This window comes from Pan paniscus, chromosome 15, assembly GCF_029289425.2.
Source record: "Pan paniscus chromosome 15, NHGRI_mPanPan1-v2.0_pri, whole genome shotgun sequence".
Lineage (NCBI taxonomy): Eukaryota > Metazoa > Chordata > Mammalia > Primates > Hominidae > Pan > Pan paniscus.
The window spans coordinates 95,610,914-95,624,365 of record NC_073264.2 but is presented as its reverse complement, the minus strand read 5'-3'; the positions used below and the strand labels follow the sequence as shown (position 1 = coordinate 95,624,365).

The following is a 13,452-nucleotide window of genomic DNA, read 5'->3' as shown; positions in this document are numbered from 1 at the left end:
AAGCAAGTGCCACGGCTCACCAACCATGCAAGGACAGGGCAGGAGAAGAGGAACCTGCAAAGGTGGGTAAGGAGGAGGTGCAGAGAGATCGGGAATGTGGTGTCACTGAGCCAGAGGGAAGGACTGGATCAGAGCAGGGTCTTCAGTGTCAAATGCAGCTGGGAAGTCAAATAAGATGAGAACCTAGGCACATTAGTTGGCTTTTAGTAGCATCTGGGTCACATTTTTGTGGATACAGAAGCCAGGCTGGAGTGGACCAGTGAGTGAGTTGGAGGTAAGGCCACAGAGACCATGAATACACAGCTCTTGAAAATTTGGGCCACAAGGGGAGGAGTATGGAAATAGGGCAGCTGCAAGAAGCAAATGAGAGGGTGAAAGGAGTGTTTTTGTTGTTGTGTCGTTGTTGGTTTCTTTGTCTTAACGAGCAAGACTTGAACAGTTTCCAAACTAACAGCAAGGATCAGCTTGAGAGGGAGTGTTTAAGTGCAGAAAAGAGAGGTGGAAGGGTCCCGAGATGGAGAGAAGAGATACTTTCTAAGGCCCAGGAAGGGGGACTGGACCTCAAAGGAGGGCAGATCCTCTGCTTTGTTGGTGGAGTGGAGGTGTAGGGGAGAGAGAGGGGCGACTGGGAAAGTAGGGATAGGCAGAGAGGATGCCCTTTGAGGGAAGTTGAGACAATTCCTTTTCATAGGATCTCTCTTTTATGTGAGATAGGAGGCAAGGTTGTCTGCTCAGTGTGTGTGTGTGTGTGTGTGTGTGTGTGTGCACATGTAGGCACACACGCATATGTAGCAGGGTGAGCATCCATTCCACCCTGGAATAAAAAGGTTAAGGACGTGGAAAAGGTGAAGCTTTTCCCTGAAAATGGGAGAGTGAGCTGATGAGTTACATGTTGCCAGGTGGATAAAGGCTGGTGTTTGGGAACCCACAGTGGACGAGGCTGCCTTGCAGAACCCCTCTTCCAGCAGCACTTGGCAGGAAAGGAGCAGACAGGTAGGTTCTACCACACATGGAGTCTTGCCACAGGGCTGGGACATGAAGACACAGGCCTGGGGGTGAAGCACGTTAGATTAAAATGAAGCCCTTGATACCCAAGCTGGATAAAGAGGCAAACAAAGATAGGGGATGGGGTGGAATTGAGGAATGCAAACAGCTGGGTCCTCAAAGATGCAGCTGGGGAGGTGAGTCAGGGCCCAATAAATAAAGCTCTTGAATGTCAGGGGCTTGATCATTTTTCCTGAGCTCAATGGGGAGCCATTGAGGAATTCGAGGCGAGGTGAGTGATACACCAGATCAGCATCTGGAAAGGTCACCCTATCTGCAGGGTGGAGGAGCGCTTGGAGATGGGAGTGAGTGAGAGACAATGGAAGGTGGAATGCAGGCTGTGGTAGCTGGGAGGGAGAGGTCCAGAAGAGGCAAGGCCTGGGGACGGCAGAGTGTCCCTGTCACCCCAACGAGCAGTGCCCCCTGGCCGAACGCTCACATAAACCCGGGCCACAGCCAAAAGAGGGGCAAGGGCCTTGGCAGGGCTGGGAGAGAGAAGGGGTGGCCACAGGAGGACAGGAGTTCAGGGTGGAGAGAAGCAAAGTGGGGAATGTGGTGGATTTTAAGAGCTGACTGAATGAGCTTTGGCCACGGTTTTCCCTCAAGAGAGCAATGACCTGGGGGCCCTCAGACATAGATCCCAGACTCAGAAGAGAGGGCCTTTTGAGACCACCTCTTCCTGAAGTCTTGTGAAAAGCAGAGACTTACCTGAAGTCACATGGAGGCCAGTACCATCGATGACTCAGGACACTTACTAGCCAACTCCCCGACTTCAGGTGGGTCTCCCCTACTCAACCCAAGCCCAAAAGAAACAAGACTTGGGGCGTGGAGGCCACGTCTAATAGGCCACCTCTGCTGATGGGAATGCAGATTCTTTAGGAGGCACAACCCAGCATCAGTGGGGGCCCCCTGAGAGCCACCTACCCCACCGCCAGCCTCCACAGAAAGGGGCACAGACCCCTGGTGCTTGTGGCATCCTGGCGCCTGGCAGCACCCGCTTCCTCTCCATGTGGCTGATGTCCTCTTCCTTCAACCTGGTCTCCTCTCCCATGGTCATGAATAGCCAGGGACAATCCTATTCCTTCACCCTGATTCCAAGGGAGGGACACAAAATCATAAGAGCCACAAGAGAGATGCAGCTTTGGTCTCCTGCCCACCATGGGCTGGATGCCGTACTGGGCGTTCTGCAGACGTTGTCTCGCCCTTCCTCAGAACTGCCCTCCTTACAGATCGGGGTCGACGCAATTCAGAAGATGAAGCAATTCGAGGACAATGCTGTTCTCTAAACAGAAAGTACTGCTCTGAGGTTAGGAGGGGAACCATGATCTTGCTTAGGCTCTGACTTCTGAGTGGCCGTCAAGATCAAGTGCTGCCACTTCACCATTGAGGCTAGAGGGCCTGCAGACCCCAAGTTAAAACAGTAGACCCCAGCTTGTCACAGGGAAGCCTGCAGATGCCACACTCTTACACGGCGTCCTGAGGAGCCCCAGTCTGTCACAGAGCTCATCAAATAAGAGAAACTCGGGGTTTCAGTCTCATATTCCAGGAGGCCTCCTTCATTTCACCTCCCTGGTTTTTTGTTGTTGTTGCTTTTTTTTTTTTTTTTTTTTTTTTTTTTTTTTGAGACAGGGTTTCACTCTTGTTGCCCAGGCTGGAGTGCAATGGCCTGATCTCGACTCACTGCAACCTCCGCCTCCTGGGTTCAAGTGATTCTCCTGTCTCAGCCTCCAGAGTAGCTGGGACTACAGGTGCCCGCCACCAAGCCTGGCTAACTTTTGCATTTTTAGTAGAGATGGGGTTTTGCCACATTGGCCAGGCTGGTCTGGAACTCCTGACCTCAGGTGATCCACCTGCCTCGAAAGTGCTAGGATTACAGGAGTGAGCCACTGCGCCCAGCCACCACCCCAGTTCTGAGGCTGGTGTAAATGCTTCTCCATCTCAGGGCAGCACACCAAGTGTCTACTGAGCCCATACTTTGGGCACTTTTCCGTGCTGGCGGGGGAAGGGGAAAGGAGGACAGGAAGCAGGTGTGTAGAGCAATGAAGAACACAGACAGGTGCAGGGATAGTCTTGAGAATTCTCTGCTGCTGAGGTTCTCTGCAGCCATCCCCCAGTGGGTTCCAGGGCACAGAACCAAGTCCGCACATCCCTGCATGGGGCCCCCTCTCTCGGCAGCCGGTCTCTCCCGCTCCCCAGCCCTTCCTGCCGGCTTCTGTGGTGCTGAAATCTGTGTCAGAACCTTTTCTGTTCCTCAAAGCTGCCTGGCTCTGGTTCCCTCTGGGCCCTTGCACAGGTGGTCCTCCCAGCCTGAATCTCTGTCTTCTCTGCTTTTCCCTTTTACCTTGCTAACATTTTTCAAGTTTCAATCAGCTGCCACTTCCACTGGAAGCCTTTCTTGTTACAGAATAGGTGTCCCCAATGCCTGTACTTACTCATCACACACACACACTTCTTGTGCCTAGTGGTGTTTGCTAATTGTCTGTCTTCCCAGTGGGCTCCTTAAGGACAAGGACCCTGTCTCTCTGTCCCTCATTGTAGCCCCAACACCTCCTATAGTACCTGCATAATAAGTGTACATGTTCAACCCAATGGACCAAATGCATAAATTACACATTCAAAGAACCTAGAGATTATCTAAAGGCATGCGTGTGGTCAGTGATAATCCATTTGGTAATAGAAGTCGAGTAAATTCCAGAAGTGCCAGAAGAGAGAAGGGAGAGAGTGATGAAGTCACAACAGGAGAGGGGAGCCAGGGAGGGCCTCTCAAGCCGGTAATAGCTAAGTAGAGTCTTCCAGAGTGAGAAACAAGGGCTTTGCCATGAGCGAAGGAAGGTGGCATCCAGGAGGGGCATTTGTAGCAGAGTATGCTATGCCTGAGCAAGGGGTGGGTGAGTGGGAAGAGAAGGGAGGGAGGTGGACCCTGGGCTGTTTGCTATTGGTGTTGACTGCAGAGGCTGCAGATAAATCCACTGGCCAGCAGTGGGGCTGAAGAGAGGGGGAAGCAGTCAACTCTCAAGGCCACATGTCATAGGGTTCCCAGAGAACTCTTCGAGAGCCAGGACCCTGGCTATCTGTCCCCCATTGTAGCCCCAACACTTCAATCTCCCAGTAGATCGTCTCTGTGCAGAGTCAAATTGGTGAAGTTTCTTAAGAAAAACGTTTTGAGGAAGCATGACCAGAGGAGGGAGATGAGTCCAGAAGCCTTCAGGATTGTCCAGGGGAGAGATAAGAAGGGTTTGGACCAAGGGAAAAGCAAAGAGATGGAGAGAAGCTGGGACTTGCGATGTCTCGGGGAGGAAGAACGATGTGGGGAAGGAGGGTGGCCGAAGAGTGCAGAGTGACCATTAGTCTCCTGACTTGGAAGATGGCAGCATGGGTAAAATGGCCTTCTTGGAGAAAGGGAGAGATGGGGCACTCAGGGTGGGGGCAGCTCCGGAGGCCAGTTCAGAACAGGTTGGCAAAGGGTCCAGTAGGTGGATGGATGGATGCGAATGTAACTTAGAAAGAAAATTCCACTTTAGTCAAACAGGCAAACACAAAACTACAAAACAGAAATCGCCAATCACGTAAGTGGAAATGGAGAGAAATGAACAGTTTTTCAAAAGAATTACTCATTCAGTGAAAGGGTTCTTTATAAAGTTCCATCTAAGTTAAATTATATCTGGTAAAATAAAATGTGATTCATTTACATATTTCATTTCCACAGAGAAATTGTTGGGAATGTGGCTGTCACATTATGCTTGGTCTGACATAGACAAGTGACTATGTGTGGCAATATTTTTTTCGCTTTTGGCAAAGGTTCTCTTATCTTTTCCTTCTCCATTTCTGGCAAAATAATTGTTCACTTACTGACTGAATTCTTGTTCCAGTGGGTGAAGTCTTTCCTTCACAATCAGGAGTAACACTTCATGCCGGTGCTCCTAGGAGACGAGTTGGTGGTAGCCATTCACACTGTAGTATAAATGACTAAAGAGCAAAGTCTGATGAAGGGCAAGGGGGGTTATGAAGGCACTGTGCTTGTGAAAAGGATGATGGGGGGAAGGACATCCAGGTCATGGGGGGGAATTTATAAAATTGGTGAGGAGAGAAAAGCCTTCAGATGGATGTGACCTATTGGAGCACACACCTGCTTTGCTTTCCCCTCTGGCTGAGCACAGACCTCATCTGGCCTTGCATTGGATTCATACACCTTCCTTCTCTAAAATGACCACTTACTGTTGTATCTCAGGGTCAACGCACAGGGTTGGAGCTCCTCTGTAAAGTTGTGTTAAAGTAAATGAAATCTTTCTGATGAAACTGAACAGGTGAGGGTGCTGTAGGCAGGGCTGGGGAGACCTGCGAGCAGTACTTGATAGAGTTGCTCCAATCAAATTCTCTCTGACTTCAACAAAACAACAGTAAAAGTAATGTATTCAGCGCTCACCATGTGCTGGGTCCCGTGCTGCACAATTTGTGCCTTATCACACTCAGTCCTCTGAACAACTCTGTAAGGTAACTATATCTGTTTTACAAAGGCGAAACAGGGAAGTCCAGAGAGGTTACTCGTCCACCACGAATGTCAGGGTTAGATGCAAGCCCAGCCCTGTTGGGGTTTGAAATTGCTATCAGGTCATTTAGTCTGAAGTCTCCTTGGTGCCAAAGCCATGTCAGCTGAGGCTTGAAGGGGAAGCAGACAGATGTGACTAGAACTGCAGCTCATCAGCAACTGACTGCCAGTGCTCAGGGCACCTGAAGGAGCGCAGCAAAAAGGACGGCCTTTTGCTCCAGGGTTCCACTTTTTGAGAGATATGAACACATTAGTAAATGCCTGTGTCTGGGAACAGGCAGCCAGGGTGAGAAAATAATCAGATCTACACAAAATGGATAAAGAATCTGTGGTGGGACCTCCAAAGGGTGAGAAACCACTTCTGGCTGCTAATGCAATCTGGTTTCACACACTCAATTCTTAAAAAATAAGTCCATGAAGCAGAAACATCAAAAAGCATGGGATTTGGAATTTGAGACCTGACTTTGAAGCCCACACAGAACACAGACAAGTCAACCATGCTATATGGGGTAAGGTGCACAGACTCTCTGTGGCCTGTTTACTCATTTGCAAGTAAAACAGCAATAATAAGATCTACATCATGGGAATATTGTGAGGCTCAGAGATTATGTGAGAGAGCTCTGCTAACTGGCCTATCTGTCCTCATTCTGCTGCTGATGGGGTGGGGGTGTTAAAGGGTCTCTGATTCAGGGCCTGGACCCTCAGTTTACCCCTTCAATGGTTCTTACTTCTCTTGCAGATGTATTTTGTTCCAAAATGGCATCTTACCTTTATGGAGTACTCTTTGCTGTTGGCCTCTGTGCTCCAATCTACTGTGTGTCCCCGGCCAATGCCCCCAGTGCATACCCCCGCCCTTCCTCCACAAAGAGCACCCCTGCCTCACAGGTGTATTCCCTCAACACCGACTTTGCCTTCCGCCTATACCGCAGGCTGGTTTTGGAGACCCCGAGTCAGAACATCTTCTTCTCCCCCGTGAGTGTCTCCACTTCCCTGGCCATGCTTTCCCTTGGGGCCCACTCAGTCACCAAGACCCAGATTCTCCAGGGCCTGGGCTTCAACCTCACACACACACCAGAGTCTGCCATCCACCAGGGCTTCCAGCACCTGGTTCACTCACTGACTGTTCCCAGCAAAGACCTGACCTTGAAGATGGGAAGTGCCCTCTTCATCAAGAAGGAGCTGCAGCTGCAGGCAAATTTCCTGGGCAATGTCAAGAGGCTGTATGAAGCAGAAGTCTTTTCTACAGATTTCTCCAGCCCCTCCATTGCCCAGGCGAGGATCAACAGCCATGTGAAAAAGAAGACCCAAGGGAAGGTTGTAGACATAATCCAAGGCCTTGACCTTCTGACGGCCATGGTGCTGGTGAACCACATTTTCTTTAAAGGTAAGGATTTGAGAAGTTGATTTTTATTTATTTATTTTATGATGATGATGATGATTTTTGCTTAGTGAAATACACAAGCCAGACAAACCCTAGACTGCAGGGTGGAGAAATGGGAGGGCCTGAGCTCTAATTAGCTTTGCAATTAGCTGGCTGCAGGACCTAGGATAGCTCATGTTTACCAGTAACAGTAGGGACTCATTTAGTTCTCTTTGGGTAGACAGATTAAGCATCTTGAGGTGTGTTTACATTTGACTCAGTGGGAAACCCACAGGAAAAATCTGGAGACTACTTGAGAGAAAAGATCTCTTGCCACCAGCAGCTGTCCCACTGCCCCTTGAAAGTTTTAGAGAAGAAACATGGAACTCTCTGACAACCCAGTTTAAGAAGCAAATCCAAGAGTGTGAACACTTTCATAGGTGTAGAAATGTAGACAAGCTGATGTGCCTGTCATTCGTATCCCTTATATATATGAAGTCTCCTTCATATATAACTGCATATGGATATAGATATAGTTGTAGATATATGTTAGAGCTTTACAGTTTCACCGTATTGCAGGGAATGCACATCAGCTTTAAAGTCAAACAACTTGAATTTGAATTTCACCTCTACCCCATACTTGCTCTATGATCCTCACCATGTGTCTCTAAAAGATTTACCATGTGTTGAGTGCCTGACCTGTGCCAGTCTCTGTGCTGACTGGATACTCTGATGATAAAGCCAACTTTATAGGTTGTGCTTGAGATAGAAGTGCCTGGCATCTCCAGGCAGAGTTTTCATGGATGCCACCGTATCATCCCTCCCTTCCTCTGTCCCTCTCCTTCCCTTCCTTCCTCCCTCCCTTCATCCACATGTTCACTCATTTATCCATGCACTAGTTTATCTGTACATCCATCCAGGCATGCGCCTAGCCAACCAGCCAGCCATCTATCCATTAATGTATTCATCTATCCATCTACCCATTCACCAAGCTATCCATCCATTTGTCCATCCATCAGTTCATCCATCCATCCATGCATCCATTCATCCACCTAGCTAGCCAACCACCTGTCCATTAATCTATTCATGTATCTATCCACCCTATATCTGCCCATTCACCAAACTATCCACCCATTTATCCATCTGTCATTCATCCATGAATCCATGCATACATCCATCTATCCACCCAGACAGCCAACCATTTATCCATTAACCTGTTCATCCCTCCACCCTTCATCTACCCATCCAGCAAACTATCCACCCATTTATCCATCCATCAGTTCATCCATCTATCCATCCATCCATCCATCCATCCACCCATCCATCCATGCATCCATTCATCCACCTAGCTAGCCATCTAGCTAGCCAACCACCTATCCACTAATCTATTCATCTATCTATCCATCTATCGGTTCATCCATCCATCCATTCATCCATTAATCCATCTATCCACCCAGCCAGCCAACCATTTATCCATTAGCTATTCATCTATCCATCCACCCTCCATCTGCCAGGCTATCCACCCATTTATCCATCCATCCTGCAAAGAGGAAAGAGAAGGAAAGAAAACTGGTATGGTTTGAGCCCTTACTAAGTTACCTTCACTTTATGTTGTTCTATTTAACTAATTCTATTTTTAATTGAAATACAATTCACATGTCATAAAATTCACCATTTTATTGCTTTTTAGTATATTCACAAGTTTGGGCAACTACTCCGCTGTGTAATATCAGAGCATTTTTTTGTCACCTCAAAAAGAAACCTCATACCCACTAGCAGTAATTCCCCATTTCAGTTTGCTGTCTTTGCCTCACTAATTGTACTTTGACATAAAGACGTCTTTTCTCTCTTTGTGCTAGCCAAGTGGGAGAAGCCCTTTCACCCTGAATATACAAGAAAGAACTTCCCATTCCTGGTGGGCGAGCAGGTCACTGTGCATGTCCCCATGATGCACCAGAAAGAGCAGTTTGCTTTTGGGGTGGATACAGAGCTGAACTGCTTTGTGCTGCAGATGGATTACAAGGGAGATGCCGTGGCCTTCTTTGTCCTCCCTAGCAAGGGCAAGATGAGGCAACTGGAACAGGCCTTGTCAGCCAGAACACTGAGAAAGTGGAGCCACTCACTCCAGAAAAGGTGGGCATCTGTGTCAATCTCCTGGGCCCTGAGGCAGGGGCTGCACACATTGAAAGACGGGGGAGAGATTGTGCTAACAGCTGTTGGATAATCACTTCTGCACAGTGAGCACCAACTGCATGCAGGACAGAGAGCCTGGGGCTGTCTATACATGTTCACACTTGAAGTTCACTATCACCTGATGAGGAGTCTTAGTACCACTCATTACACAGATGAGGAAATGGAGGCTCCAAGGGGGTAAGTGAATTGCCCAAGGTCATGTAGCTGTTATATGCTTGCAGAGCTGGCTCTAGAAGCCTATCTGATATTGAAATCTATGGAATGATCCCATAAAAGCTAGCAAACAAAAGCATTGGTGGTCACATATAAGAAAGAGGATAACAATATTACCAAATCCAAAGGTTGGTGAAAAGGTAAAGTAACCTGCTACTTACAAAGTGCTTAGAAGAATTCCTAGAAGATAGTAAGTGTTCAGTAAATGCTAGCTAATAATGTTATTATTAGTTCTGTAATTAGTATGGTGAGTATAAAAAATATGGAGAATAGCAAAAAGATTAATCATGAGATAAAAAAGGAATGTCCAAGTTTTATGTTCTGTCTCTTAGCAATATATTTTTGGCATCATAGAATGATTTTAGCAGCATTCCCTGGTGCTCATAGTCTGGGAAGAGAGAAGGAAGGCTGCAGTGTAACTGGAATTCAAGAAAGAGATTGGGCAATGCCCCACGGGAGGGCAGGAAAGGTGCTGAGGAGCTTCTGAGCAGAGAGAGATCACTTTCAGCTGGGACTGAGGGACAGCTTCAAGGAGGCGGTGGGGTTTAGCTGCACATGTGGGTAGCATATGAGCACACAGAGGCTTGGCAAGGGCAGCTTTGGTAGAGGACACAGCACTGGCAAAAACTCAAAGTTAAGGATGAAGAGATGCTGCAGGGTGTGTCAGCGATTTCTTCTCTTCTCACGCTGCATCTGGGGCTGGGGATAGGAAGAGGAGGTGGCACAGAATTTCAGGGAGGGAGGGACAGAGTACAGAGCAGCAGATGGAGCACGGAGAAAACAGGGAAAGAGGACAGTGGCAGGGAAAAGAGAGCTGTCCCTGGCATGAGGGGTCACAAGACACCTGTCAGATGAGGACTGAAATGTGTCCATCCAATATTTTTGTGCTTTCATTGCTGTGAGTCACTAAGTGCATAACCTTGGGCAAAGCACTAAAAGTAAGCTTTACCGTCTTTAAAATGGGGGAAGTGTTGTTGAATGTGCCTGGGACAATGTCTGGCATATAATAAATGTTCAGGCTGGACTCATGCCTGTAATCCTAGCACTTTGGGAAGCCGAGGCGGGTGGATTGCCTGAGCTCAGGAGTTCAAGACCAGCCTGGGCAACACGGTGAAACCCTGTCTCTACTAAAATACAAAAAAATTAGCCGGGTATGGCCGCATACACCTGTAATCCCAGCTACTTGGGAGGCTGAGGCAGGAGAAACACTTGAACCCATGGGGTGGAGGTTGCAGTGAGCAGAGACTGTGCCATTGCACTCCAGCCTGAGCGACAGAGTGAGACTCCATCTAAAAAAAAAAGTTCAATACATGTGGGCTCTTTACTCTCGGTTCAGGGAAACCATTGCAGAGGAAAAAAAATATTGTGCTAAATTATCAGGTGGTGTTGTTCAATATAGTAGCCGCTAAGCCACCTGCAGTAATTTACACTTAAGTTAACTGAAATGTAGTAAAATTAACATTTTAGTTTCTCATTTGCACAAGCCACTGTTTAAGTTGCTCAGTAGCCACACATGGCTAATGGCTACCGTACTGGAGAGTGCAGGTCTAGGATCTTCCCAGCATCACAGGAAGTTCTGCTGGACTTTGCTGCTCTAGGGCATTATTAGCAGGGCTTGCATCAGGAAGTGCTGCTGAGGAGGTATTCCGGAGAGTGAGTGGGTGGTTGATGAGCTTCCATTGCTACTGGGCGTCTCCTGTTGGTTTCTGCCATAGACTCCCTTGCTGACTGCTTTTTCACCTCTGCACCCACTTCACTGGGGGCTCGTCTATCTCCTTGCATGTTTTTAGTGCTGGACCTGCTCAGCTGGGAGGCTTATTTCAAGAGCAACCTGGGTTTCTTGGCTAGGATGTGTTGATCTTTTTAGCAGCAATTAGCAGTGGTTGAAGAACGGAGTCTCCCAAAATGGCATCTAGGAGCAGAGATGCAGACACCATGGGCTTGTGACCTCATTGTTTCCTTTTCCCTACTCCACAGGTGGATAGAGGTGTTCATCCCCAGATTTTCCATTTCTGCCTCCTACAATCTGGAAACCATCCTCCCGAAGATGGGCATCCAAAATGCCTTTGACAAAAATGCTGATTTTTCTGGAATTGCAAAGAGAGACTCCCTGCAGGTTTCTAAAGTGAGTTGAATGAGAATATTTGCAAAACAGTCCAAGCTGGAAGCACCTGCAGAATTAATCACATGCTCTTATTTCATTGATAAGGAAACAGAGGCCTGAAAGGTGAAATCAGGGTCTTCTGCGGCCAGAAGAACCGAATCTTGCGGCCTATGGCCACCATCCCTCTGGCACGCAGCATCTGTTATCCCTCTTCACACAAATGTTCCGAAGCCATCCTCAGAAGTCAGGTGCTCCCCCATGCCTGCTGCAGGAGAGAAAGTGCTCCCTCAGGATCTGACCTCAACTTCTTCCTCCCTGAAGTTTAGGCCCTCACACAGGCATCACAGTGTGGCTGCCATAGGTCATCTGCACCCTGTAGATGTGTTGTCTGGCCTTCAGTGTGTAAGGAGAGAGAGAGGGAGAGAGAGAGAGAGAGAGGAGTTTTAAAACATAGTATATTAGATCTAAAAGTCTAGATTTCTGATCCTCTTGAAATAAATCACTAACTCTAATTCCCACATGGCAACAGTGAGCCTATGTGTCCACATGGCAGCCATCACAGGAGCTGAGCTATGAGTGCCCCTTTTAACCAGACAGTATCCTCCAGGTAATGTGGGCACCCCATGCTCTTACAAGAAGTCTCTGTCAGTTAATTGGGGTTACCTGCCTAGCCCCTGCACACATATGGGTTACTGATCCCTGACCTAAAATTTTATTTTGATAGTGGATTATAATAGTCAGAAGTGATCCTGGGGCCACTGAAGGGGACCTTTGTCATTGGTTTTCAGAAAATGTTGAGAGGCCCCACTGGAATATGATGAGCATAATGGACATTTTCTCGAGGAAAGTGTATCTGTGAGCCTATGAAAAATAATGCCTGTAGTCACAGGAGCTCAAGCCTCCCTGAAGCTTAGAAATCCAGGAACTCCAGGTTAAGAATCTCTTCCCTAGAAGACAAAGAAGGGATCTAACCTTAGTCATATCAAACCCATGTCTGCCATGCAAGAACTGCAGCAATTACTACTGCTGGCAAGTCCACGAGCACTTGCTTTGTATGATCTCCCTTAATTTACACAATAACCTTACGGGGCATATGCAGTTATTATTATCTTTTATAGATCGGGAACCTGAAGCACGCAGCATCTTAATAATTTTGCAACCATAAGTGGCAGAACTGAGACTCACTCCGGTCTTCCTGCTCTGTGTTTGTAACCATCTCAATCCCGGTGTAAGGACCAATGGGCCATAGTCAACACCCACTGCAATGTATTGAGTAAACCCAATGCCAGGCATTTGAACCTTGAATCCTTTCAAGGTAGACATCACCATTCCAGGGCAAAAACACTCAGTTTAGTTTACTCAGTTAAGTAAAAGTGTCTCCACTGGGGCCACTGATGTTTGTTTTTCCCTTGGCAGGCAACCCACAAGGCTGTGCTGGATGTCAGTGAAGAGGGCACTGAGGCCGCAGCAGCTACCGCCACCAAGTTCATAGTCCGATCAAAGGATGGTCCCTCTTACTTCACTGTCTCCTTCAATAGGACCTTCCTGATGATGATTACAAATAAAGCCACAGACAGTATTCTCTTTCTAGGGAAAGTGGAAAATCCCACTAAATCCTAGGTGGGAAATGGCCTGTTAACTGATGGCACGTTGCTAATGCACAAGAAATAACAGACCACATCCCTCTTTCTGTTCTGAGGGTGCACTTGACCCCAGTGGAGCTGGATTCGCTGGCAGGGACGCCACTTCCAAGGCTCAATCACCAAACCATCAACAGGGACCCCAGTCACAAGCCAACACCCATTAACCCCAGTCAGTGCCCTTTTCCACAAACTCTCCCAGGTAACTAGCTTCATGGGATGTTGCTGGGTTACCATATTTCCATTCCTTGGGGCTCCCAGGAATGGAAATATGCCAACCCAGGTTAGGCACCTCTATTGCAGAATTACAATAACACATTCAATAAAACTAAAATACGAATTCATCTGTCAA

The 13,452-nt window shown here is 47.7% G+C and overlaps 1 protein-coding gene across 3 annotated transcripts; it reads left to right on the top strand.

Annotated features, from left to right (window-relative positions):
• On the top strand, positions 1 to 13,452 carry SERPINA9 (serpin family A member 9). 3 transcript variants are annotated; one of them, XM_008958257.4, is made up of 6 exons: positions 1 to 62; positions 6,330 to 6,562; positions 6,863 to 6,974; positions 8,810 to 9,083; positions 11,334 to 11,481; positions 12,877 to 13,452. In XM_008958257.4, exons 1-6 carry the CDS (start codon positions 26 to 28, stop codon positions 13,078 to 13,080), a joined length of 1,008 nt encoding a protein of 335 aa, XP_008956505.1. In that variant the 5' UTR covers positions 1 to 25; the 3' UTR covers positions 13,081 to 13,452. The 3 variants fall into 3 exon arrangements, with proteins under 3 accessions (XP_008956505.1, XP_057155703.1, XP_008956503.1); XM_057299720.1 differs by having other exon boundaries at positions 6,520 to 6,974; XM_008958255.4 differs by having other exon boundaries at positions 6,330 to 6,974.

Coding starts and splice junctions, on each gene's coding strand:
- SERPINA9 (XM_008958255.4), top strand. CDS start 26: ATGCAAGGACAGGGCAGGAGAAGAGGAACCTGCAAAG. Junction 63..6,329: donor GAGAAGAGGAACCTGCAAAG/GTGGGTAAGGAG, acceptor CTTCTCTTGCAG/ATGTATTTTGTTCCAAAATG. Junction 6,975..8,809: donor GAACCACATTTTCTTTAAAG/GTAAGGATTTGA, acceptor TCTTTGTGCTAG/CCAAGTGGGAGAAGCCCTTT.